We start from the raw sequence: 24,124 nt of genomic DNA, 5'->3' as shown, positions 1-24,124 counted from the left end.
TCTTTTTTGAGTGTCTATTTTATATATTTGAACGCTTAATTGTTCGAATCACTAAAGATTGAACTTTAGTGATCAAACAATTAAATGTTCGAATATATTAAAAAATTAAAAAAATAAATAAAATAAACAAAAAAAAGTAAAACTCAAGGGTGTAAGCAGGGGGGCAAGCCCACCTGCACCGTCCACACCCCCCCCGCTACTTAAATATACCAACTCCAAGATAGCGCTACAGTGTAGGAAATGGGAAATTTTCCATTTCCTCACTGTAGCACACTGAAGTGCGATCTCAGAGTTGCTATATGTATGTAGTGGGGGTGTGAGGGGTACAGGGGGGTTTGCCCCCTTACTTACACCCTTTAGTTTTTCTTGTAAATACTCGTTTTTAATATATTCGAACATTTAATTGTTCGATCACTAAAGTTGGAACTTTAGTGATTCAAACAATTAAGCATTCAAATATAAAAAATAGGCCCATTCTTGAGCAGTCTCATACTTGTCCAGCCATTTCTTCATTTTGACCTCTAACTTTTGCAGCTTCTTCAGCTCATCTGAACAGCTGTTTAAAGCTTCTTCCATTTTTCTAGCCTTTTATTTGAGTTGATATATTCCCTCAGTATTTAATTTATTTTAATCAGCTCTTGAGCATGTTTAACTTTATATTCCTTCAGTATTTTGTTTATTTTAATCAGCTCTTGAGCATGTTTAACTTATTTTCCCTCTAGATTACTGGAAGCCATATCTTGTGCCAAAGCTGGAGATGAACTGTTTTTTGCTGAACAGCTGGAGTATTCTTCCCAGTCAGCTTTTTCTCTTCATCTTTTCTAGTTGATTTTCTTTCTGGCTCTCTTAGTTTATTCTTAATGGCATCCAGGCAGTGTACATACTAGCCAGTAACTGAACTTACTAAAAGTGACAGAGTTCTTGATCCTTGTCTTTCAACTGTTTTCAGGAAGAGCTGAAGTTAACATGTTGATCAGTGTGCAGCCATCTTGGAAAGCTCTTACATCTTCCTGCTTTATTTAGTTCTAGTAGGCCCTGCAACTACTGAATGCAATCTTTTACTTACTATCACAACATTGCTGTGAGGCATAAGCAGAGACTGAGTACTGCTCTACCATTAGGCTGGAGTCTGATTGTCATGATTTGCTCAATAATTCTGCTGACATCCCTCACTATCTCTTGAAGCCTCACTGCAACTCCCACACCATTTGACACCTGTCCTCCTTTTAACAGACAGACTATGGATCATGAGCATTGCTGCACTGCCATTCTGTCTCGTCTCCTGGATACAGAGGATGTCCAGGCTCCTGCCCACCATTATATATCAACTTCCAGACTGCATCCCATCAGTGAAACTCTGCTGAGTATAACAATACTTGGTGCATATTTGACAGGTTTGCTGGTTTTATGCCTACAGTTTAGTCAACAGAGCTATAACAGGTAACCCAAGCTGAGCAACTACACACTGACCATAAGCTGGTCAACAGAATGACAAACACCCCCTCCAACCATTAGCATGGCTCCCTTGTACAGGCTGTAGTAGGCTGGGTCCTCAATCCACTTATCAGCAGATAATCATGCCTACTTTGGTGACATTAGTTAACATGACCAAATCACCTAGATCCAATTTTTACACTGTTCAGTGGCGAGCCCTGACATGGTGCGCAGTCAGTGATCCATGTTCTCCTATCTAGACTACACTGCACACACAACGGATGCTTAACATTATTTGCTTATACAACTCTTCCTCCAACAGACACCATCTACGTGCTCTTGTACATAACGAGTTTTTTGTGAGATGACAGAGACAGGGGGAGAGCATGCAAACTCCACATTGGCAGTGAACATATGTCAGGATTGAATCTTGAACCATGTGCATGGGATGCAAAGACCTTAACCATTATGTAAACTCATTCATATTTGTCCACTGCCTGCTTAGGTAAGGCCCAATACTTCCCAATTTCATTGCATCATAGAAATGGAAAACTTGACCTGCTCCCCCACAAGACCAATATTAATGCTCATTTCAGTGAAGCAATAAAAAAAAGATTTAACTTGTTTTCATCAATACATATAATAATTCAGTGAACAAAATAACAGGGCACTCCACTTCAGTATCTCCACACAGTCAGGAATTGTATTGCCTCTTCCATAGCTACTATAAATGTAGATGACTTTCTTGCTGAATACTCATCCCTCTCGTCCTCCAAAAACTCCCTCTCCCCTCCTTTCTCCCTTCATTAGCAGATACCTTCTTAGAATTGCCCTCCTTTTACTTCAAAGCAATAAAATCCAAAGATGCTAAAATACTCCTGGATAAAACTCTGACATTCCCAGGTGTTGATGGCCTCCATCCCTGGTACTTGCTTTTATGTAAAGACTACGAACTAACTATTTGCAAACACATTGACAACTTTTGCCTTACAACTGAAAAATTCCCTCTAAATGGAAAACAGCTATAGGGAAACCCCAGTCCAAAATCTCTGAAGCCTAGTTTTGCAGTAACTTCTGAGCAATCTTTAGTCTTCTAACTCTGGACAAAATCTTGGAAATAATCTGCAACAAAGTTTCCAAATACAGTAAAACCCATTCAGTAATGTTATCTCCCCCCCAAACACCATTTTTTGGCCAGGTGGGAGTATAATGATTGCAGTATACACTTTAGCTAATGAGATCCTTAAGAATATGAATAATGGTATTTCATAGCTATAGATTTCAATAACCCATAAAAGTGTTTGACATGGTCAACCACGACTTCCTAATATCATCCTTACTATCTTAATCAACGATCAGCTCCACAGCCCTCAGATGATTCAGCTCCCTTCTCAAGAAAAGACCCTTCAAAGTCCAAGTTGGTTCCACCATCTCTTTTTCTTCCCATTATGCAAAAGCATACCCAAAGACTCTGTCCTCTCCTTACTGTTACTTTCTCCATTTATTAATAACTCCCTTCTACTGCCTACCAAATTCCTATAATCTTTTACATGGATGATAGGGTCATCTATAAAGGATGTGCCTCCCCAGTAACCATAAAAGACAAACCAGAACTTTAACTTCAACTACTTTACAACTGGCTGCAAAGACACTAACATGTACTACCCCCCCCCCCCCCCAAAAGAAAAAAATCCATGGTCTCTGGTACCGCTCACAAACTAGCAAAATTTCTTCATAGCTGGTCTAATCAATGCAACAACTCAGAAAACCTGAAACAGTAGACTATTCAGTCAGATACTTAGGCATATGGCTACATGACCTACTACACTTCCAATATCATATCCAAGCTGCAAAGGCAAAAGTTAACCAACAACTTTTCTTGGCCAAAAACTGCACACTGTCTATTCCTAGCTGACTATTTCTAGCTGCTAGAACAGCAATATGTAAATGTAAACTTCCCTGTCAATTAGAATACAGTCCAACATTGATAGTTACAACCACAAAAAAGAATGTAAAGTGTTGCTCTTCTTATGTGCATTAAGAAGAGGTTGAGGCTTGGGTGTTCGTTTAAGCAGTTTATTGTATGCAACAAATACATCAGGATGGATGACAAGAACATTAAACTTTGACTGACTACATACTTGCTCACACTCTGACTGCTCACTCAAAATGGCACTCCTGCTTGCACATGCTCAGTACTTATATGCATGTGCTGCTCACTGGAAAGCTTCTTAAAGGTATATTACACACACTAATCTACATCCTCCCTCTTTACTGAGCTGTGTCATATAAACAATGACATTTTAACAGGCATGCGATTATATAGGCACTAATAAAGAAAAACAACAGTCATGTCCAGGTTGCTGTGCATCTGGAAGTAGGTTTTGAGATGCGACCTGGTCTTGTGACATAACAGTTAGGACTATGTTTAGCAACAGGGAATGCTCTGCTTGAGTTTCAGGGATTTTCTCAGGAATGGGGATTGCTGATGGAATGTCCTCTGAAGCAGGAACATTAGACAAGTCACTCTGAGACCTTGAGCCTGTCACAGGCAAGATGCTGTAACACTGGTTTGGACACTGGTAAATGTTTTAGATTTCATCTGAATTCCACTCCTTGTGATTCCACAATGTATGATCTCAGCTCTTGACACAAACTTTTCACAAATCCAATGCGATCAAAAACTTTTTAAGTCTGCATCCTCACGATCTCCCTTTTTTGTAAAGAATAGAGCTGTTTGCTGGTTTTATCATAGTAAGACTTCTGGGACAAAATGCTTTTTCGACATTTGGGCTTTTACTGCTTTGCTGTTCTTAGGACTTGGAGACAATAAATTACTGCTGATTAGTAGTGTGGTTCTGGTTTGTCTTGACATAAGTGTGTGGGCAGGTGAACCAAGATGTTTATCACGAGGAATGTTTCTGAGATTTAACAAGTTGAGAAAAACATTGGTATTGACATGTCTGGATTTATCTAACAACTGTTTTGGACTTTGAACTGCACGTTCAACCAAGCCGTTTGACAAGAGTTTTCAGGACTACTCATAATATGAACAAAGTCCCACTCTTCTGCAAATTTCTTAAACTGCTGACTAGTAAACTGTGCATCACTGTTAGAAATAACCCTGTGCGGACTACCATGGAAAGAAAAATGTTGCTTCAACTTAGTAATGACAGTACTGGCAGTTAGGTTGAGAAGTAGATCACACTCGAACCAATTTGAATTAGACTCTACTAACACCAAGTAATGTTGACCATTCCACTCAAAGATATCTGTAGCTACTGCCAACCAAAGTAGTTCAGGAATCTGGCTTAACTGAAGTGGTTCTTTCTCTTGATGTGGTTTTGTACTATTAAATCCTGAACAAGATGAAAGTACTTTCTCAATATCTCTTGACATAGAAGACCAAAATACTAGGCCTCTCGCCCTTCTTTTGGTAGAATCAGTTCCTTGGGTGGCCACAATGCAAGACCTTAATGTACTCTTGTTGCAAGGATTTTGGAACAATAACTTCAGGACCTTTCATGATGAAACCATTTTCAGACAAAATCTCATCTCTGTATGGAAAATAAGGTTGCACTACCACTGGTAAACAAGACTGCTTTGAAAGCCACCCTCAACTGATAAAGAGGTTTAGCTTCTGGAGAACTGGATCTGAAGCCGAGTCACTTTTGAGCTCATCAAGACGTGGAAAAAAAATTTCTCTCTTCCATGACCTCAAAATCAAGCTGCCCATTGTTATGCTGTTCTGTGATTTTTCTGGGTGATCTAAATAAGGTATCAGTCAGATAAAGAAGTTTACCTTTTGTGTAAACAAAATCCACAAAGCACAGCTTTACCAGTCCGGTAACCTCCACCAAAGTAGAACACAGCTCACAATAAGGTAGGATTCCAAACACGAATTTATTAACGCCACAAAGAATTGAAGACAACCAACGTTTTCGTCGATGATACGACTTCCTCAGGAAGTCGTATCATCGACAAAAACATTGGTTGTCTTCAATTCTTTGTGGCGTTAATAAATTCGTGTTTGGAATCCTACCTTATTGTGAGCTGTGTTCTACTTTGGTGGAGGTTACCGGACTGGTAAAGCTGTGCTTTGTGGATTTTGTGTGTTTGCAGCATTATTTTCTTTTGTGTAAACAAGACTGAAATTGTACTTTTGCAATGTGAACATTATGTGTTGCAATCTAGCTGGAGCTGTATGCATAGGCTTTCTCAAAATAGTGACTAGAGGCTGGTGATCAGTTTCAATCTGGACAGGTCGACCATAAACATATTCATGGAACTTCAAACATGCAAACACAATTACTAAAAGCTCTTTCTCAATCAGGGCATACTACATCTCAGTCTGGTAAGAGTTTTCGATGCATAGGCTACTTGTCCACCCTCTTAAAGAATGACTGCACCTACACCAAACTTAGAAACATCACAGGAAAGAGTAACTAGTTTGTGAACATCATAGTAACTTGAGAGTTGATGGGATGACAATTTTCTGTTTCAGAGCATCAAATACTCTCTGGTGCTGTTCTGGCCATGACCAAATTACATCTTTGCGTGTCAGCACTCTGAGGCAGGGTGGGTGGGGTTCACAAGGTCTCTTTAACAGTCATTCAGACTTGGATTGTCCTTGGTTTTGGGAGGTTTGAGACTTCTTTTTGGAACCTCCCCCCTTGCCATTTCTTCTTCAATGTCTTTTAACTACATTTTGTTCAGGGTGTTTATTCTGCTTTTTGCAAAAATTGGAAGAGGAAATAGAAAACCCTTCGTAAAACCTGGAAAAAAGAGGGCTGAAAAATCTTAGATTCCCTGGATCAGCTTGCTCCTTTCATCACACCTTTTGATCACTAAATTGTCATTTATTATTATGCAATCTGCTCATTAACCTATTGTTGGTATTAATTTCATATATATATATATATATATATATATATATATATATATATATATATATATATATATATGCACCAATAAATGCATTACTGTATCCTATGGGAAGTCATTTACCCCAAGGAACTACCACATTGACAGTACACCCCAAAGAGTTGACCCAGCTCACCCAGTTGTTCGGGATTTGGGAACTTATATGGACAGTGACCTAACTTTTGACTAGCATGTGTCTACTGTTGCAATAAAGTCCTTCTACATTGCACATCTTATAAACAAAGAGATTGTGTCTAGATCTAGGAATGTCATTGTTTCCTTTTACCTAGCCCTCATTAGGACAGTCATTAAATATAATGCCCCCTTTGGTAAGTATCTGTTCAGAAACATGCAACAACTGGAACACCCATAGACATACCTCACTAAAAGGATATAAGGACTAAACAACATGTCTTACATTAACTGACTCAAAGCCCTGTCACTATACTTGGTATCCGACAGACTGCTAAAAGGTGACCTGTGTCTGGCACACAAGGCATCCTTCAACCCACTACTGATGGATTTACTGCATATCAGCAAGTAAAATGGTATCAGAAATAGTCAGTCTAGGGATCCAAACCTATTCTGCAACATACATAGAATGGTTTGAAGGGAGAGGTACAATTTGTACAGGATAGCCCTGTTATAGAACAGACATCCCATCCACATAAAACAAATTTCATCCTTGTCTATTTTCAAGTGCAACTTAGATCTATGGATGGGAAACAGAAAATCTGCCCCAGTACTACCCCTTGTACTACTAATGCAGCTCCCAAATGCTTTATCCCATGCATAGGCCCCTCAAATTATCAATGATATGATCCCAGTTATTCTCATTTTTAATTATCGACCACAGGATGGGTAAAGCCCATCTATAATCAAACGGGATAGGTTATTTTGAGAAGAAAAAGGGGAAACTGGCTAGGTTTAAAATAGCCTGCAAAGTGCAACTAGCTAAGTATTTACCTATGATTCTATAATAAAATCAAACATCATAATTCATAACCCAGTTTTTGAAATTTCATGTAGCATTTAAAAGTAAAAAAACAGCATTTATTAAATAATCCTTTTTGCGACCATACAGCTAAAGAAATCTTAGTGCGAGAATATGGTGAGTTATATAATCAACAAAAAATCCATATGTCATAAGAATCTTCCTCAAAGAAATTAATAGGTCTTATTAAAAATGTTTTCTCTCACTAAAGGGATATTCTGGAACAGGACAACTGCATGTTACCGATCTCCAACCAAACCACATCCATGCCAACATTGCTTGCTTTTATTTGCCTAACCCGGTTTGGATGGGATCCAATAAACTTGATAATATATCTTTTGATGGATTATTCAATCTGTGAAAGATCAGAAAAAAGAAGTTATGTACTTACCATAACGTTCCATGTGAGTTGTTCATCTCGCCTTCATTCTTACTGATGGTTTCGGAGCTGATCCCTCGGCTCCGAGTCGGCCTACTACAAAGCTGGAGGTCTTCAAATAGCTCGAGGGCAAGTCCCTATCCCATGATGCACCTAGAATTACCTCAGATCTTGTTTGCTGCATATAACAATACCTTGTGTCATTCTATCACTCCCAAGAGAAGGTATAGAAAGGTTGAGCAACCAGGATGGATCCAGCATCTCAGTCATCTAAAAGCCCAGGAGGGGGCAGGAGGGAGGGACATAAGAATGAAGGCAAGATGAATAACTCACATGGAACGTTATGGTAAGTACATAACTTCTTTATGTGAAGTTGTTCTATCTCGCCGTTCATTCTTACTGATGGGTAGCGTTCCAAGCACCATCAATCTCGGGTGGCTCACGGGGGTATATTTTTCACGACAGTGGATTCAAAGGAGGCTCTGTCCCTGGATGCCCTGTCAACCTTGTAATGAGTGATAAAGATATGAGGTTTTTACCAAGTGGCTGCTGCACAAATGTTATCAATAGGAAGTCTGGCAGAAAAGGCAGATGATGTAGAAACTGCTCTGGTTGAGTGAGCTTTAATCTTATGCTGTAGGGACATATTGGCAGCTGAATAAACAAAGGTAATACAATCAGATAGCCATTTAGACAAAGTTGTTTTAGCCACTGGCATACGTTTCCTGGAGTCTGAAAAGGAAACAAAAAGCTGATCTGATTTCCTGAAATCTTTTGTTCTGTCCAAATAAAATCTGAGCTGTCTGTGAACATCAAGTTTTTGCAGCATGTATTCTAAATTGTTGGAGTGATTGGGGAAGAAAACTGGAAAATCAATAATTTGGTTATGATTAGATTCAGTGCAAACCTTGGGCAAAAAAGTGGGATTTGTTCTATGTGAGACTCTGTCAGCATGGAAAATCAAGTAAGGAGGTTTAATGGATAAGGCATGAAGCTCTGACACTCTGCCGGCAGAAGTAATAGCCACTAAAAGATGGTCTTCCATGAGAAAAATTTGAGATCACATGAGGAGGCTGGTTCAAATGGAGGAAGAATGATGCGTGAAAGCATAAAATTTAGATTCCATGGGGAATAGGGAGATTTCACAGGTGGTCTGAGATGAAAAATCCCTTTGAGAAAAGCTTTGGATAATTTGTGCGTCATAATCAATCCTTCAAATCCAAGATGAAAGTTAGAAATGGCAGCAAGTTGAACACGGACTGTGGCTGCTGCAGCTCCTTGATTGAAGATCATGGTTAAGAATTCTAGTACAGAGGCCACAGGGGCTTGGTAAGGATCAGTATTGTTTTTAGAGGCCCATATAGAACATTTTTTCCATTTGCTAAGGTATAGCTTCCTCGTAGAAGATATATGAGAGGATAAGAGAATTTGCTTGGCCTCATTGGAAAGGTAATGGAACCTGGCTATGATGGGAATTAAAGCAGCCAAGCTGTCAACTTCAGGGATTGCAGAGAGGGATGAAGTTCCCCCGAGTGTGTCAGAAGGTCCGGAACTGGGTTCAGAATCCAAGGGTTCTCCAAAAGATGAAGCTGAAGGAAGGGGAACCAAATCTGATGAGGCCAATGAGGGGCTATAAGAATGATAGTCCTTCCCAGAGATTTTGCTTTCTGTAGAACCTTGGGTATCAACGGGATTGGTGGAAAGGCACAGAGGAGACCCGGAATGAGTGCGTCCCTTGGGGCATCTCCCAGAGGGGGAATCAGGGCAAAGTAGTTTCTGAATTTCGTGTTTCTGTGACTGGCAAAAAGGTGACAGCAAGGCTGGCCCCATTTGTGGAATATCCTGTCCACTACCTCTTTCTTGAGGGACCACTCATGGGGCAACAAAATTGCTCTGCTCAGTCAGCTTGTCCGCTATCACGCTGGATTTCCCCGGGATGTGCATTGCTAACAGAAAGCACTGGGTGGAAATCGCCCACTGCCATACTCTTAAGGCCTCGAGACAAAGGGGGCATGACCTGGTTCCTCCTTGTTTGTTCAAGTACCAGACCACTGACATGTTGGCTGTCTGAATCACAATCGTACCTAGAGGAAGAGAGTCCTAAAAGTACTGCAATGCCAAAAGTACTGCTCTCATCTCTAAGACATTGATATGCAGATGTGTCTCTTGATCGGTCCATTTGCCTTGGGCTGTTCTTCTATGAAAAATGCCCCCCTTTCTCTGAAAAATGCCCCCCTACCCTATCAGGGAAGCATCCATGGTCACTGTGGTCGCTGGTGGGGGTAAAGCAAAGGGACGTCCTATCGTGACATGAAGTGAGGTCAACCACCACTGAAGATCCTTTTTGCAGGAGTTTGTGATCATTATCAGGTGAGACATGGGGAGCTCTTGGTAAGAACATTGAGTGAACAACAGCCACTGCGGTATCCGCATATGCATATGGCCCAGCAGTATGGCCAGACTTGCAGCTGCCATCATACCTAACAATTTTAGAACTTCTGATGCTGGAGCCTTGTTTTTGGATATCAGAAAGTGGACCTACTGATGGAGTAGTAAGACTCTTTCTGCTGGAAGTCTTAGCGTGGTGGTGGTGGTGTCCAGCTGTGCTCTGATAAAGACGATATGCTGCGATGGCGACCAAGGCAGATTTTTCTGAGTTTATTGTAATGCCCAGCTGGCAGCAGAGTGACAGAGTGGATTCCCTGGCTTGAATGAGTTGATACCTGGTGGTGGCAGTGAGGAGCCTCTCGTCTAGGTAGGGAAACTCCTGGAATCCTAAACGTCTCAGGTGAGCCATGACCACTGGCATGCATTTGGTGAACACCCTGGGGGGCTGTAGTGAGACCAAAGGGCAGAGCTCGAAACTGGTAATGATTGGCTCCCAGCCGGAAGTGCAGATGATCCCTGGATGGCCTGGCCATTTTTATGTGGTCGTACACATCCTGGAGATCTATCGAGCACATCTAATTGTCTTTCCCTAAGAAGGGAAGTATCGACTGAAGCGTGTCTATCCGAAACTTCTCTTTCTTTACAGATTTGTTTAGCCTGCTGAGGTCCAAGATAGGTCTATCGAACACATCCAATTGTCTTTCCCTAAGACGGGAAGTATCGACTGATGAGTGACCATCCGAAAATTCTCTTTCATTACAGATTTGTTTAGCCTGCTGAGGTCCAAAATAGGTCTCCAGTCCCTGTCTTTTTTGAAATTAAAAAAATCTTGAGTAATTTCCAGATACCATCTGGTCTGCTGGGACTGGTTGGATGACTCTTTCTTAGCAACGTTTGGACCTCTACTGTTGCTTGTTCCCTGTAACTTGGCGGAACATCCGGGATATTTCTTGTCGGTGGAGGGGGTATGGCGAAAGGAATGAAGTATCTTCTGGAAATGATACTTTGTACCCAGTTGTCGTTTGTTATTTTGAGCCAGGCGTTTGGGTACAAAGATACGTGACCCCCGACTGCCTCCAGAGCAGGACAGTCGGGCCTCCTTTCAGAAGTGCTGGTAGGGCTTCCCAAAGAAGTGATCTCTGTCACCATGGTTTTGCGGACCCCCTCTGCTGCGAGGGCGGCATCTTCCATTATTCCCCCCCTCCTCTGCCCCTGGAGGGGGGTTCACAACATGCATTCTGAAAGGCTCCTTGGGCTTTTCAGAACCACATTTTCCCTCCCCTCTGACCCTTGGGAAAGGGTTTGGTAGGGGTGGAAAAACGGACTCCTTTGGCAGACAGAGTCTTTCTTTCTTACTCACACCTGGTCAAACTTTCCTTAACTTTGGGTCCAAAAAGAGATGAGCCATCAAAGGGGGTATTCACAAAGGATGACTTGAAGGGCTCCGAGACGGAACACAAGCGCATCCAGGAGTGCCTCCTAAGAGCTACTCTTCTGCTGCCCTGCTCTTTCCATCAGCTGCATATGAAATGAGATGCATGGACAAGTTAACAATAGAATTAAGGGTAGCAAGCTGGAAGACAACTTTGTCTGTAGCTCCTGCAGCTATTGTACCCTGAAAAGCATCTCCCAGCTCTTTGAGGAGTCTCATGAAATGGGTTAAATAGTTAAGTGAATGGAGTGCAAAGGTCGCTGAACTAAACATGCGCTTCCCATATCTATCCATGATCCTGGAGTGTCTGTTAGGAGGATGGATAGAAGAGGAAGTTTCTGACATTTCTTTTTTGGTGGCTGCTGCCACCACCACGACATCAACTGACACACCTTTAGTCAAGAAGGATTTATCCTGGGGGGAAGATATGAATGTATTAGGCCTCCTAGGGACAAGCTCCATAGTATCCGGAGACTCCCACGCCCTTCGTGAGACCAGCTGCATAAGCTCATCGAAGGCAGAGACACCCAAGAGGTGGAGGGCTGAGACCCGAAAGCCTTCAGGAGAACAGACTCATCCTCATTAGGTTTGTGAATTGCCAGTCACCCATCTGCCTATGGATTTAAAGTATCTCTGCAAATGAGATATCCTCAGATGGGGATCGTGTGGACCCTTCTGATTCATCCAAGTCAGTATCACATGCTAGGGACTCCTGAGGGGAGTCTAAATGCTTCCTCTTACAAACTCTCTTCCTGGGAACCTCATCAGTGGGAGCTTCTGGTGAGGTCTCGGAAGAGCAAGGGCCACCCAATGGGGCTTCCTGAGGCTCTGGGTTTCTACACTTGGCCAGGATCTGTGAAGCAGAAGCAGACACAGGTGCTTTAGGGGAGGAAGAAGCCAGACCTGAGGTTGAGGATGTCTTAGGAGACATAACACTCCTCATGGCATTGAAGGCACCCCTGCTCCGATGCAAAGGAACCGATGGATCCGATGAAACCATCTATACCCCGGGCACCGGGACAGTGGGCTCCGTGCCAGAGGTAGGAACTGAGCTCATCTGAGCTGGAGCCCCAAGAGGCAGAGTCGGTCCAACTGTCCTCCCCTGATCCGACCAGAGAGTGTCGGCTCCTAGAGTCCTTGATCGGCACTGAGGATGTCAGAGTGAACGGAACCGAAGACACTGGAGCAGGTGTCAGCTCTTAAGGTTCCACAATCAACAAGTCACACTACTCCAGCTCTGAAGGACCTTTATGGCTCAGAGGAGGAAAAGTTGTAGCTGGTATAAGAGTCTTTGGCTCCGAAGCCAGCTGGGTCAGAGCCGATAAATTTTTGCAAAGGTCGGTGCATGTAACAGCTTCAGCACCACACGATCCACATCTAGATCAGAAAAGCTAATACAGGACCGAGATGAACGAACCGAAGGTGGTACCGATTGTAGTAAAGGACTCTTAGGAATTTCGGATACCGGTTCCAGGACTGGGAACAGGCTCTGAAAAGATAAGACTGTAGGCTCCGATGTCTGTGGAGCCGAAGTCGAAGATTTCTTTGATTTTTTTTTGTCTCAGAAGACTTTGAGGACTTACTGGAACTGGTCCGAGCTAGCCAACGAGAATTTTCGATCTGTTGAAGTGGCAAACTAGATCTGAGGTAATTCTAGGTGCATCATGGGATAGTGACTTGACCTCGAGCTTTGTAGTAGGCTGACTTGGAGCAGAGGGATCGGCTCCGAACCCATCAGTAAGAATGAACGGAGAGATAGAACAACTTTACATCATAGTTTATAAAATTTCCATAATGACTGAAATTCAGCTATCCTTAATAGAACAAAATAACCTTTATTCCATTATTCTACTATTTTATTTATGAAAGAAAAATTGTAATTCTATTAAGATTTATTACTTTAGCCAAAGCTTTTTACCCTGAATGTTTATTTTTTCAGCCAGTCTTTGAAAGAGAGATTTTAATTTCGTGCACCTACTTTTTATTGATATAGTGAACACTGCTGAACTAGACAGAAGTTTCTTTTTAGTGCATTTATACCCAGTCTAGCACTGGAAGGTTCATAAACTTCTCTGAGTGTCTTTTAAAGGGGTTAAAAGTAATATTAAATGGAACTCAAACTTCTAGATGGGTCTCTACCCATGGAAGATACATTTGAGGAAGCATGTATAACATTTTAACCATTCTTTGAATGGGCAATACATGCATATCCTTTGACTGAATAAGGCTATAAGTGCTAATGAGTTTCATCCTATTGTCCATAACTGGTTTCCTTGGTCACCATTTGCATTCTGAGAGACTCTAAATTTAAAGTCACATGACCAAATGGTACTCCCAGGTTACCCCCAAAAATAGCACACATACATGGTTTACAAAAAATTAAATATAATGTTAAGTTACAATTCCAACTGGAGTTTACAGTCCTAATTTCCTATTTTCTTTTGTTAATTATGCCCTTTATCTAGCTCTGAATTTTTGGACTGTTACACTATTTTTGACTTAATAAAAGAGATTTTTTTTCAAAACATATGAAGCATACAAAAAGCTGCCCAACAGCAACACTATGTTAACAACTTTCAATACATACACATTTAAATCCTGGAAGAAAACATCTGAAAGTACAGGTTCTTTAGAACAGACTAATGATTCTAAGACATTTAAAGTGAGACATGCAGTACAGGGCAACAATTACATTAAAAAGTACTACCCAAGACACTTACTAGTCTTATACCACTATCATGTGCTCGTAAGCACAAGTCTGCAAACATGACTATTATCAGATTCTATCATATATGGGAATATCACTATTTGTGCTACTTTGTGTATTGCAACAGTACAGTGGAACATATATGTATGTTAACAAACACCTACCGCTGCAACCATTACATTTGTTCCTTACTCACTCCACATTTCCCACTACTACATGGTTTTTCAAGGACAGACATACCTCTTCACTCCCTCAGCCTCACCATTCTTGAGTGCACAACACTTATACTATCGACTGCAATTTTCCATCCTTTTACACTATTCTCACATATACTTCTAGTAGGTACAGCTATGTTTATTTCAGGTTTATTTTATTTTTTCAAGTACATGTTATTGTTTTATTGTTAATTGTCTTGTCAATCTCTGCACAATTTTTGTATTTGACCTTCATGATTTTCTGTATCTGGCATACTGTTTAAGTTCATAATCATTGCCTTCTTGGCTTGGGTCATGCTGGAAGTTAGTTCATGGACCAGTGTGCCACACCAGTTAACAAATGTAAAAAAATGAAAACTGTACTGCAATCAAAATATCAAAAAGCTAAGTAGTTTTCTTCCAGCTTAATGCATACTCTACAGCTAAATAAGTTCTGAATTTTATAAACCCATGACTCATAAAATGGAAATTAAAAACATGAAAATTACTCACCTGTCATAATCATTTAACTGATCTACATTGTTCCCATTGAGAGAAGCCTCTGCTAGCCGCTCCAACTTTGATGTTAGCTCCTGGTTTTTTCTTTGCAGATCTACTATAACTGAATTTAAGAAGTCAATCGTATGTACAGAAAGAAAAATAAGTTAGGACATAGTATTATTAATCTTTTTCCATTAAAAATAAAAAGAAAATTAACAGTATAATTCTCATTTAACAAGTCTCAAAAACAGTCTCAAAAACAACAGCAATACTTACAGCAGTACTATCAATGCTTATTTCAGTATGTGAAATATAGTGCAAATATATGTAAAATATTTTCCTAACAGTCAATCATAGAGAAGAGGCCAATGTAACAGTAAATCATAACTTATGACTTTAGCACTTTATACATCTCTCTTCCTAGCTAGCATTTGTCCAAGTAGTAGAGTCTCCATTTAAGAATCCAATGCAGATCTCACATTTGCTAGGTATTTATTTAGGACTATATATAACGTCCCCTTTGGCATGTATCTGTCCAGACCCATGCAACAGCTGGAATGCCCATAGAGATACCTTAATAAAGGTATACAAAACCTGAACATGTCCTACATGGACCGACTCAAAGCTCTGTCACTGTACTTGGCATCCCACAGACTGCTAAGAGGTGACCTGTGTCTGGCATACAATGCATCCTCTGATCCACTGCTGATGGATTTACTGCACATCAGCAAGTCAAATGGCATCAGAAATACTTGGCCTAGGGATCTAAACTTCACAGAATTGTTTGGAGGGATGGGTATATTTAGCAGAGGATACAGCTGCTGTGGAGCAGACTCACCATCCATATAAATCAAAAATTCACCCCTGTTAATTTTCAAGTGCAAATTACATCTATGGATGGGAAACAGAAAATTTACCCCAGGACTGCCTCCTGTACTACTAAAGGTCAAAGGCAGCTCCAAATAATTTATCCTATGCAGCATGATTCCCCTTATATTATCTGTGGTATGATCACATTTATTCTCGTTGGGATAATGCATAATTACTGACCATAGGATGGGTAAGGCCAATTTATAACCAAATGGGACAGGTTATGTCAAGCACAAAAAAGAAAACTGGATAGGCTTAAAATGGCCCACAAGGGCAGCTAGCTTAGTACTTATTTATGAGGCTCCCTACTACATCCCAAGTTGCTCCACATTCTTAGTAGCTCTGAATCAGAATTCCACACAAGTATGAGTATCTCTGGAAGGAAAATAGCATTCCTTACAAAAAGCAAAGTGAATATACATGCATGTATTTTCAGAAAAATCGTGAATTCACATAAAAATATCCAAAAAAAAAAATCTATTCAAAAGATATTTTCATTCATACATTCTGATTATCCACTTAACTGAATTTGGGGTTAGCACTCAATGGCCACAAGGCAGACAAACTAATCTTGTAAAGGACATCAGCCTGTTCGACAGAGACACGCACATAAATATATATAAAATTAGATACACACACACACACACATACACACACACACCTATGGGCAATCTGAAGAATCATACTTCACTTATGTCATATTTTTGGGATGTGAAAAGAAAATAAAGCACACAATGAAAACCCACCTGGATAAGTGGGAAGGGAGTGCTGACTCTGCATGGAAGGTACTCCATCCCAGAATTAAACTGAAAAACTATACACTGTGAAACAGCAACCCTAACAACTGCTCCAATTTTCCAACCTAAGAGATCCTTTCAAACCCATAAAAAGAATATTAAAAAAGTAAAAAAATATATAATAATAATGAGAACAAAGGCCAAATATATAAACACATGCACAGACTTCTTTACACACATCCCAAAATACAGAATCTTAAAAAGTAATAATGCTGCTTATCTGTTAAGTAATAGTGAAAATTCTCCAGTGCATACAATGTAATAAACAACAGAATTCAATTAGACATTAGCTAGTTTGATACACTAATGAAATCTGGACAACCTCAAAATACAAAATTAAAACAAATCTTACTAAATAATAGGGAAATACTACCTTACTATAACAGTAACCCCAGCATTTTTTTCGGGTCTATGTCAGAACATCGAAGTATTAAAATTTTGAACGTTCTGATATCGAACACTATTCAGCGAACGCTAAGAATAGCAAAGCTGCAGAACAGCGAATTCTTTCCTCGGGAAAGAATTCGGTTGGCCATTTCTGTGGCTTCGCTATTCTTACCGGTGTGGTGGAAAGTTACGGGTTGGGTTCAGGTAAGTGTGCGACTGTTTGTACGTTAGGGTTAGGGGCGGGTTAAGTGAGTTAGGGTTAGGGTGCGGGTTAGGTGAGTGTGTGATAGTAACAGACCTTAGGGTTAGGGTTTCGGTTAAGATAACTGGGTAGATAGTAGTGTATGTTTAGTTTAGTGTAGCATTAGATGTAGGAATTTAAGTGTATGTGTGTGGTTGCTGTTTGTTTGATGTGCTTGTGTTGTGTGTATGTATTTCGGAGCAGCAAATTTTTTCCATGGGAAAAAATTTGCTGTTCTGAATGTATTTTCGTGTTTAGACGTTTTGGGGCCGATGAAATAGCGTTCGCTATTTTCATCTTTCGATACGGTGATATAAACGCTTTTTTCAACTGAACAATGAAAAGTAGTGTCTTAAAAAACAATAAATATAATAAAACAATATCTTGGTACCACAGAACATACAAAAAAAGTCCTATGCAGTCACAGGAAAAAAAAATAAAAAAATTAATAAATCCAGGAACAGAGAAAAATTTGCAGTGAGAAGAAGTTATGTACTCACCATAACGTTCGATGTATGTAGTCCATCTTGCCTCACATTCTTACCCGTGGGTTCGGAGCCGACTATCGGCTCCGACTTGGCCGATTATATACTAGCTCGAAGTCTTTCATTGGCTGGGCTAAGCAGGTATCCCAAGGTGCACTGCTCCATATCCCCAGATCTAGTTTGCTGCAACTCATTTGTACTCCATGCACACATCACATACATCACATCCAGGAAAGGAATAAGCTAAACCAGGGAACTGTGCATATGACAATCCAACCTCCAAATCCTCCAGGCAGGGGGAAGGTGGGAGGGTAAGTAAGAATGTGAGGCGAGATGGACTACATACATCGAACGTTATGGTGAGTACATAACTTCTTGATGTTATGTAGTCCTATCTTGCCTACATTCTTACCTGTAGGACAGCGTCCCTACCACCTATATGCTGGGTGGCTCATAGGAAAATACTCCTGAGAACTGTGGAGCCAAAGGAAGACCTGCCCCTGGAGACCACGTCCAATTTGCAATGAGAAACAAATGTGTGAGGAGAAGCCCAAGTAGCTGCAGCACATATATCATCCATTGACAATCTGGCTTGATAGGCTGTGGATGTGGAAACAGCCCAAGTAGAATGAGCCTTGACTGAAAATGGCAGATCCTTTCCTCCCGCTTGATAGATGAAAGATATACAGTTAGATATCCATCTAGACAGTGTGACTTTGGATACTGGGAAACCCATTCGGTTTTCTGAAAAAAAAACGAAAAGTTGATCCGACATTTGGATATCTTTTGTTCGGTGTAGATAGAAGCGTAATTGTCTATGTACATCCAACTGGTGAAATCTAAATTCTGCCTTGTTGGAAAAGTGGGGAAAGAAAACAGGCAGCTCAATGGACTGATTTAGGTTAGACACGGAAGCCACTTTAGGAAGGAACGAGGGGTTTGGTCTGAGAGAGACCTTGTCTTTATGGAAGATTAAATATGGAGGTTTGATGGAAAGGGCTTGAATTTCTGAAACTCGCCTTGCTGAAGTGATTGCTGTTAAGAAGGCTGTTTTCCAGGTCAGGAATTTCAATTTGCAGGTAGGTGCAGGCTCGAAGGGTGGTAAGGTAAGGGCTTGCAAAACAAAATTGAGATCCTAGGGCATGATAGGCTCAGACACTGGTGGACGGAGCAATAGAGTACCTTTTAGGAAAGCCTTGCATAGTCTATGCGCTATGAGACTAGGCTCATTTGCTACGTGGAAATTAGAGATCGCTGCCAGTTGAACTTTGATGGTGGCTGATGCAGAACCCTGATGGAAGAGAATAGACAAAAACTCCAGAACTGAATCTATCGGGGCTGTGTAAGGATCAATGCCTCTGGTATGTGCCCAGATAGAAAACCTTTTCCATTTACTGGAATAAATCTTCCTAGTGGATGGTTTATGAGAGGACGCTAAGATATGGGCCACTTCCGGTGAAAAATTATGAAGTCTGACTAACGATGGAATTGGAGTAGCCAGGCTGTCAACCGGAGGGTCATCAGGGAGGGGTGGAACTGTCCCGACATGTGTGCCAGTAAATCTGGTTGAGGGTCCAGAGTCCAAGGAGTGTCCACAGTGAATTGCTGAAGGAAGGGGAACCAAATTTGGCGAGGCCATAGTGGAGCAATCAGAATCATTCTGCTTACCAAGTATTGCGCTTTCTGAATCACCTTTGACAGCAAGGGAAACGGAGGGGAAAGCATAAAGCAGACCGGGGGGCCAATCGTGAACCAGAGCATCCCTGGGTGACTCCCCCTGTGGGGGATCAGCATGAAGTAGTTGCTGCATTTTACATTGAGGGGACTGGCAAAAAGGTCACAGCAAGGCTGGCCCCATCTGCTGAAGATTCGCTCTGCAACCAGGTGATTCAGGGACCACTTGTAAGGCATCAGGATAGCTCTGCTTAGTCTGTCCGCAATCACATTGGACTTCCCTGGAATGTGCGCTGCCACCAGAAACCGTTGGGAAGTTACTGCCCAATGCCACACTCACATGGCCTCTCTGCACAGAGGGTAAGACCTTGTTCCCCCTTGTTTGTTTAGATACCACACTACTGACATGTTGTCTGAGTGTATCGTAATCGTACCTAGGGGTCTGAGTGTATCACAATCGTCCCTAGGGGAAGAACATTCTGAAGTGCCTGCAATGCAAGAAGCACTGCTCTCATCTCTAGGACGTTTATATGCAGATGTATCTCGTGTTCTTGCCACGTGCCTTGGACAGTCCTGCCAAGATAATGCCCCCCCACCCCATCTGGGAGGCGTCCATGGTCACCGTGGCAATGGGAATGGGTGGAACGAAGGGCTTTCCCCTGTCTAAATTGTTGGTGCACAGCCACCAACCGAGGTCCTGCTTGCATTTGTCCGTGAGTAAAATGGGATGAGACAGTGGCAGTTTTTGGAAGGACCATTGAACAAAGAGGAGCCATTGGAGAATTCTCATGTGTAATCACGCAAGAGGGACCAACATGATTGTTGCTGCCATGGTCCCCAAGAGTTGGAGAACCACTCTTGTCTTCGCTTGTCTTAGGGATATCAGCATGTGTATCTGTTGTTGCAATGCTCTGATCCTTTCCTGCGGTAAAAATGCTCACATTTGAATGGTGTCTAATTCTGCTCCTATAAAGGTGACACTCTGTAAGGGCAATAAGGCAGATTTTTCCCAATTTATCGTTATACCTAACCGGTGACATAGATTGACGGTAGCGTCCCTGGTTTGAACTAGTTGATGCCTGGTGGGGGCAGTAAGGAGCCAGTCGTCCAGATACGGAAACACCTGGAATCCCTGACATCTCAAGTGAGCCGTAACCACCGCCATACACTTGGTGAACACCCTGGGGGCTGTGGTGAGACCAAAGAGCAGGGCTTGAAACTGGAAATGACTGGCTCCCAGCCGGAAGCGTAGGTGACTCCTGGATGCTCTCTCCAGCTTCACATGGTAGTAAGCATCCTTGAGGTCGATGGAGCACATCCATACCTCCTCTCCCAACAATGGGAGAATCGATTGTAGTGTGACCATACGGAACTTGGACTTGAGTACATAACTGTTTAGTTGACTGAGATCTAGTATGGGTCTCAGGTCCCCTGTTCTTTTCGGCAGCAAAAAGAATCTTGAGTAAGTCCCTAATCCGATTTGGTCTGAGGGGACACGAAGGATGGCTCCTTTTTCTAGCAGCAGTGAGACCTCTGAGGCTGCTTGATCCCTTTGATTGGGTGGAACGTCTGGGATTTTTCTGATTGTCGGGGGTTCTGAAGAGAATGGAATGAGGTAACCTCTGGAAATTATCCGTAGTACCCATCGGTCCTGGGTAATGCTCTCCCAGGCTTCCGGACATAAGGAAATTCGACCCCCGACCGGCTCCGGATAAGCACAGTCGGGCACACCCTCAGGAACGAGAGTATGCAGAGCTACAAAAAGAATCGTGATCTCCTGAATTGCGGGGGCCCCCTCTGCCTCTGGGCGACGTCTCCCTGAATAACCCCCCTGCCTCTGGAGGGGGGGGGTTCACCTTGTGAGGCAGGAAAAAACCTCTGTGATTCCTTGAACCACATCTTCCCCCGCTGGGCCATGGGATAAGGCCTAGAAGGAAGGGAAAAACGGACCTCTATGGCAGACAGGGTCTTTCCCACTTGCTCGCACCTGGTGAGGGTGTCTTTCACTTTGGTCCCAAACAAGGAGGAACCGTCAAAGGGGGCGTCAGTGAAGGAAGAGTTGAAGGCCTCTGCAAAGTGACACAGGCACAGCCAGGCTTGCCTTCTAAGGGCAACCCCTGAGCTTGCTGCCCTACGCGCTCCCTTGGCTGCATACGAAATGAGCCGCATGGACGAGTTAGCAATGGAGTTGAGGGTAGGGACCCAGATGTTAACCGTCTGAGCCACCGTCTCGGGTATGTTACCTGCAAGAGTATCTCCCAACTCTTTGAGGAGATCTCTCTGGAGCCGAGTGAAGTGAGACAGATAATTCAGCGACCGTAGAGTGAAGGCTGCTGAAGATAGGATACGCTTCCCGTACCGATACATGGCCCTAGACTCCTTGTTAGGAGGATGGACGGATGAAGAAGACTCTGCTACTTCCTTCTGGGTGGCTGCCGCCACCACCATGGCATCTACAGGGACTCCTTTAGACAGAAACTCTTTGCCCTGGGGGGCGGAAAGGAATCTGTTGGGACGTCTGGGCATGGGCTCCACAGAATCGGGGTTTTCCCACACTCTTCGACAAATGAGGTCAATAAGTTCATCAAAGGGTGGAGACACCCAGGAGGCGGAGGGTTGTGCACCAAAAGCCTTAAGGAATACTGACTCCTCCTCAGACGGAGCTTTGGAAGGCCAGTCACCTCTTTGTTTCAGTATCTCCAGGATATTGGAGAAGGAAACATCATCAGAGGATGACTTGGGGGACCCTTCCGATTCCTCGAGGTCAGTATCTGAGGTGAGAGACTCATCCTGGGAGTCTATGTGCTTCCTCTTGCACAATTTCTTTCTAGGAGGCTCCTCAGGCACGAACTCTGGGAGACTCTCAGAAAGTTGGGGACCTCTCGTGGGGGTATCCTTAGAGCCTGGCGCTCTACTGTCCATGGATAGGTGAGTATCAGAGACTCTTGCCGGGGTGGTGGGGGACGGAATGACCAACCCGGGTGATGTAGCTGAAGACCTGGACAGCGCGCTCCGCATGGCCTCCAAGGCCGGTCCCCCCAAGTCCGAGGAGGCCACGACCGGGACCGGGGTCCCACGAGCCGATGCACCGAGTGGGAGACTTGGAACAGACAGATGTCCTGAAGTGTCCCCCTCGGGCCCAACCGAAGAGACCCGAGTCCCGAACCCTGTGGACGGAACCGACATGGTCGGAGCAGAGGTTGGCACCGATAGACCCTGAGGTGGTATCGGAGCCGGCGTAGGGACATCACTCGTAGCGGAGCATACCAGCTCCAACGACAAGGATGTGCTCAGAGGAGGAATCATCAAAACGGTCATAGGAACTGGCTCCGGAGCCGAGTGGGTCGGAGCTGAGAACAATTTAGCCAACACCGGCAACTGCAGGAGCCTCTGCACCACCCTATCAACATCCAAATCAGAAAGCCTGGAGGAGAGCGATGGAGATTGGGATCTCTTGTCAGGTGAACCATGCCTCACACTTGGCGACCGGCTCTGAATGGGTTCAAGAATGATAGGAGCCGACACCGATTCAATTAACACTGATACCTCCTGCGGCCCCGAGGACAGTTGAGCTGAGGAAGTAGAGTCCAGTACAGTAATATTCTCCGGAGGTTCCGAAGAGACAGATGGAGCCGGAGAACTTTTCTTAGCCTTGGAAGCTTTGGATTTTGACTGAGAACTGGAAGCCGAGTCAATAGCTTCCTCAAATGACGGTTTTAGAAGTCCCTTCAATATTAATTTATTTTTTCTCTCCTGGAGCACCCTAGGACTGAACGCGTGGCAAAAGCTACACGACTCCTGTAAATGGATGGCTCCAAGGCAGTAAACACACACAGAGTGTCCATCCATGATGGACATCTTATATCCACACTTGGAACATTTTTTAAAGCCAGAAGGCTTATCCTCCTTCTGATCCTTAGTCATCTTATAACTAGCGCTAAGTGAAACCACCTAGAAACAAAGCACAAAAAAGGGCGGGAACAACACACAAAGCAAATACACCAGAAAAACTCTACTCGACACAATCTAAAAACCTCTAACTGAAACGGTTCTTCTAAGGGGACACACAGACAAACACAATCACACTAATAGCTTATCTAACAACAGAGGGGAGGACTAGGTCCTCTAACTAAAATGGGCTTAGCCCACTGGAACAGTTAGGGATACCAAAAAACACAACTACCATACTCAAACACAGCAACAGCAACAAGAAATAGCTATCAAAATAGCTTTTGGGTATGAAATATCAAATTTCTCTAAGAGAAATAGTAAAAAGAGGGTACTTCGCCACAGCCAAGCGACACCACGTCCGAGCTACACAAGCGGCAAACGAGATCTGGGGATATGGAGCAGTGTACCGTGGGATACCTGCTTAGCCCAGCCAATGAAAGACTTCGAGCTAGTATATAATCGGCCGAGTCGGAGCCGACTACAGGTAAGAATGTAGGCAAGATAGGACTACATAACATCAGCTACTTTCCCTTTCCAGTGCTAGCAAATAGCACTAGATGTGAAAAGTAAGAATACTAATGGGCAATCATTATAATGTAAGGAACTTGGAGAAAATTAATTGGTAAGTGTGGGACTGACCTTTAAAGCTTTGAGTTCAGGCCTATGTGAGGCAACAGCTGTCTGAAGAAGAGAATTCCAGTGTACCAATGTAACCTTATTTTATAAAAGAAATGCAGTACACCAAGTACTTTAACTTAGTGACTCAT

At 42.7% G+C, this 24,124-nt stretch overlaps 1 protein-coding gene across 5 annotated transcripts in view; it reads right to left on the bottom strand.

Annotated features, from left to right (window-relative positions):
• CLIP1 (CAP-Gly domain containing linker protein 1) overlaps window positions 1-24,124 on the bottom strand; it is a 4,646,656-nt gene that overhangs the window by 53,919 nt on the left and 4,568,613 nt on the right. For 4 of the 5 annotated variants that reach the window (XM_044068589.1, XM_044068592.1, XM_044068591.1 and 1 more), the window contains one exon: window positions 14,965-15,098. In XM_044068589.1, coding sequence (XP_043924524.1) covers window positions 14,965-15,098 — 134 coding nt within the window. The remainder of the gene's footprint in view (window positions 1-14,964; window positions 15,099-24,124) is intronic. The other variant, XM_044068590.1, reaches the window with a different exon arrangement.

The sequence above is a fragment of the Protopterus annectens genome, chromosome 4.part0, assembly GCF_019279795.1.
Source record: "Protopterus annectens isolate FY-2018-M chromosome 4.part0, PAN1.0, whole genome shotgun sequence".
In the NCBI taxonomy this organism is placed as follows: domain Eukaryota; kingdom Metazoa; phylum Chordata; order Ceratodontiformes; family Protopteridae; genus Protopterus; species Protopterus annectens.
The sequence above is the reverse complement of the archived record's forward strand: the minus strand, read 5'-3'. Positions and strand labels throughout refer to the sequence as shown.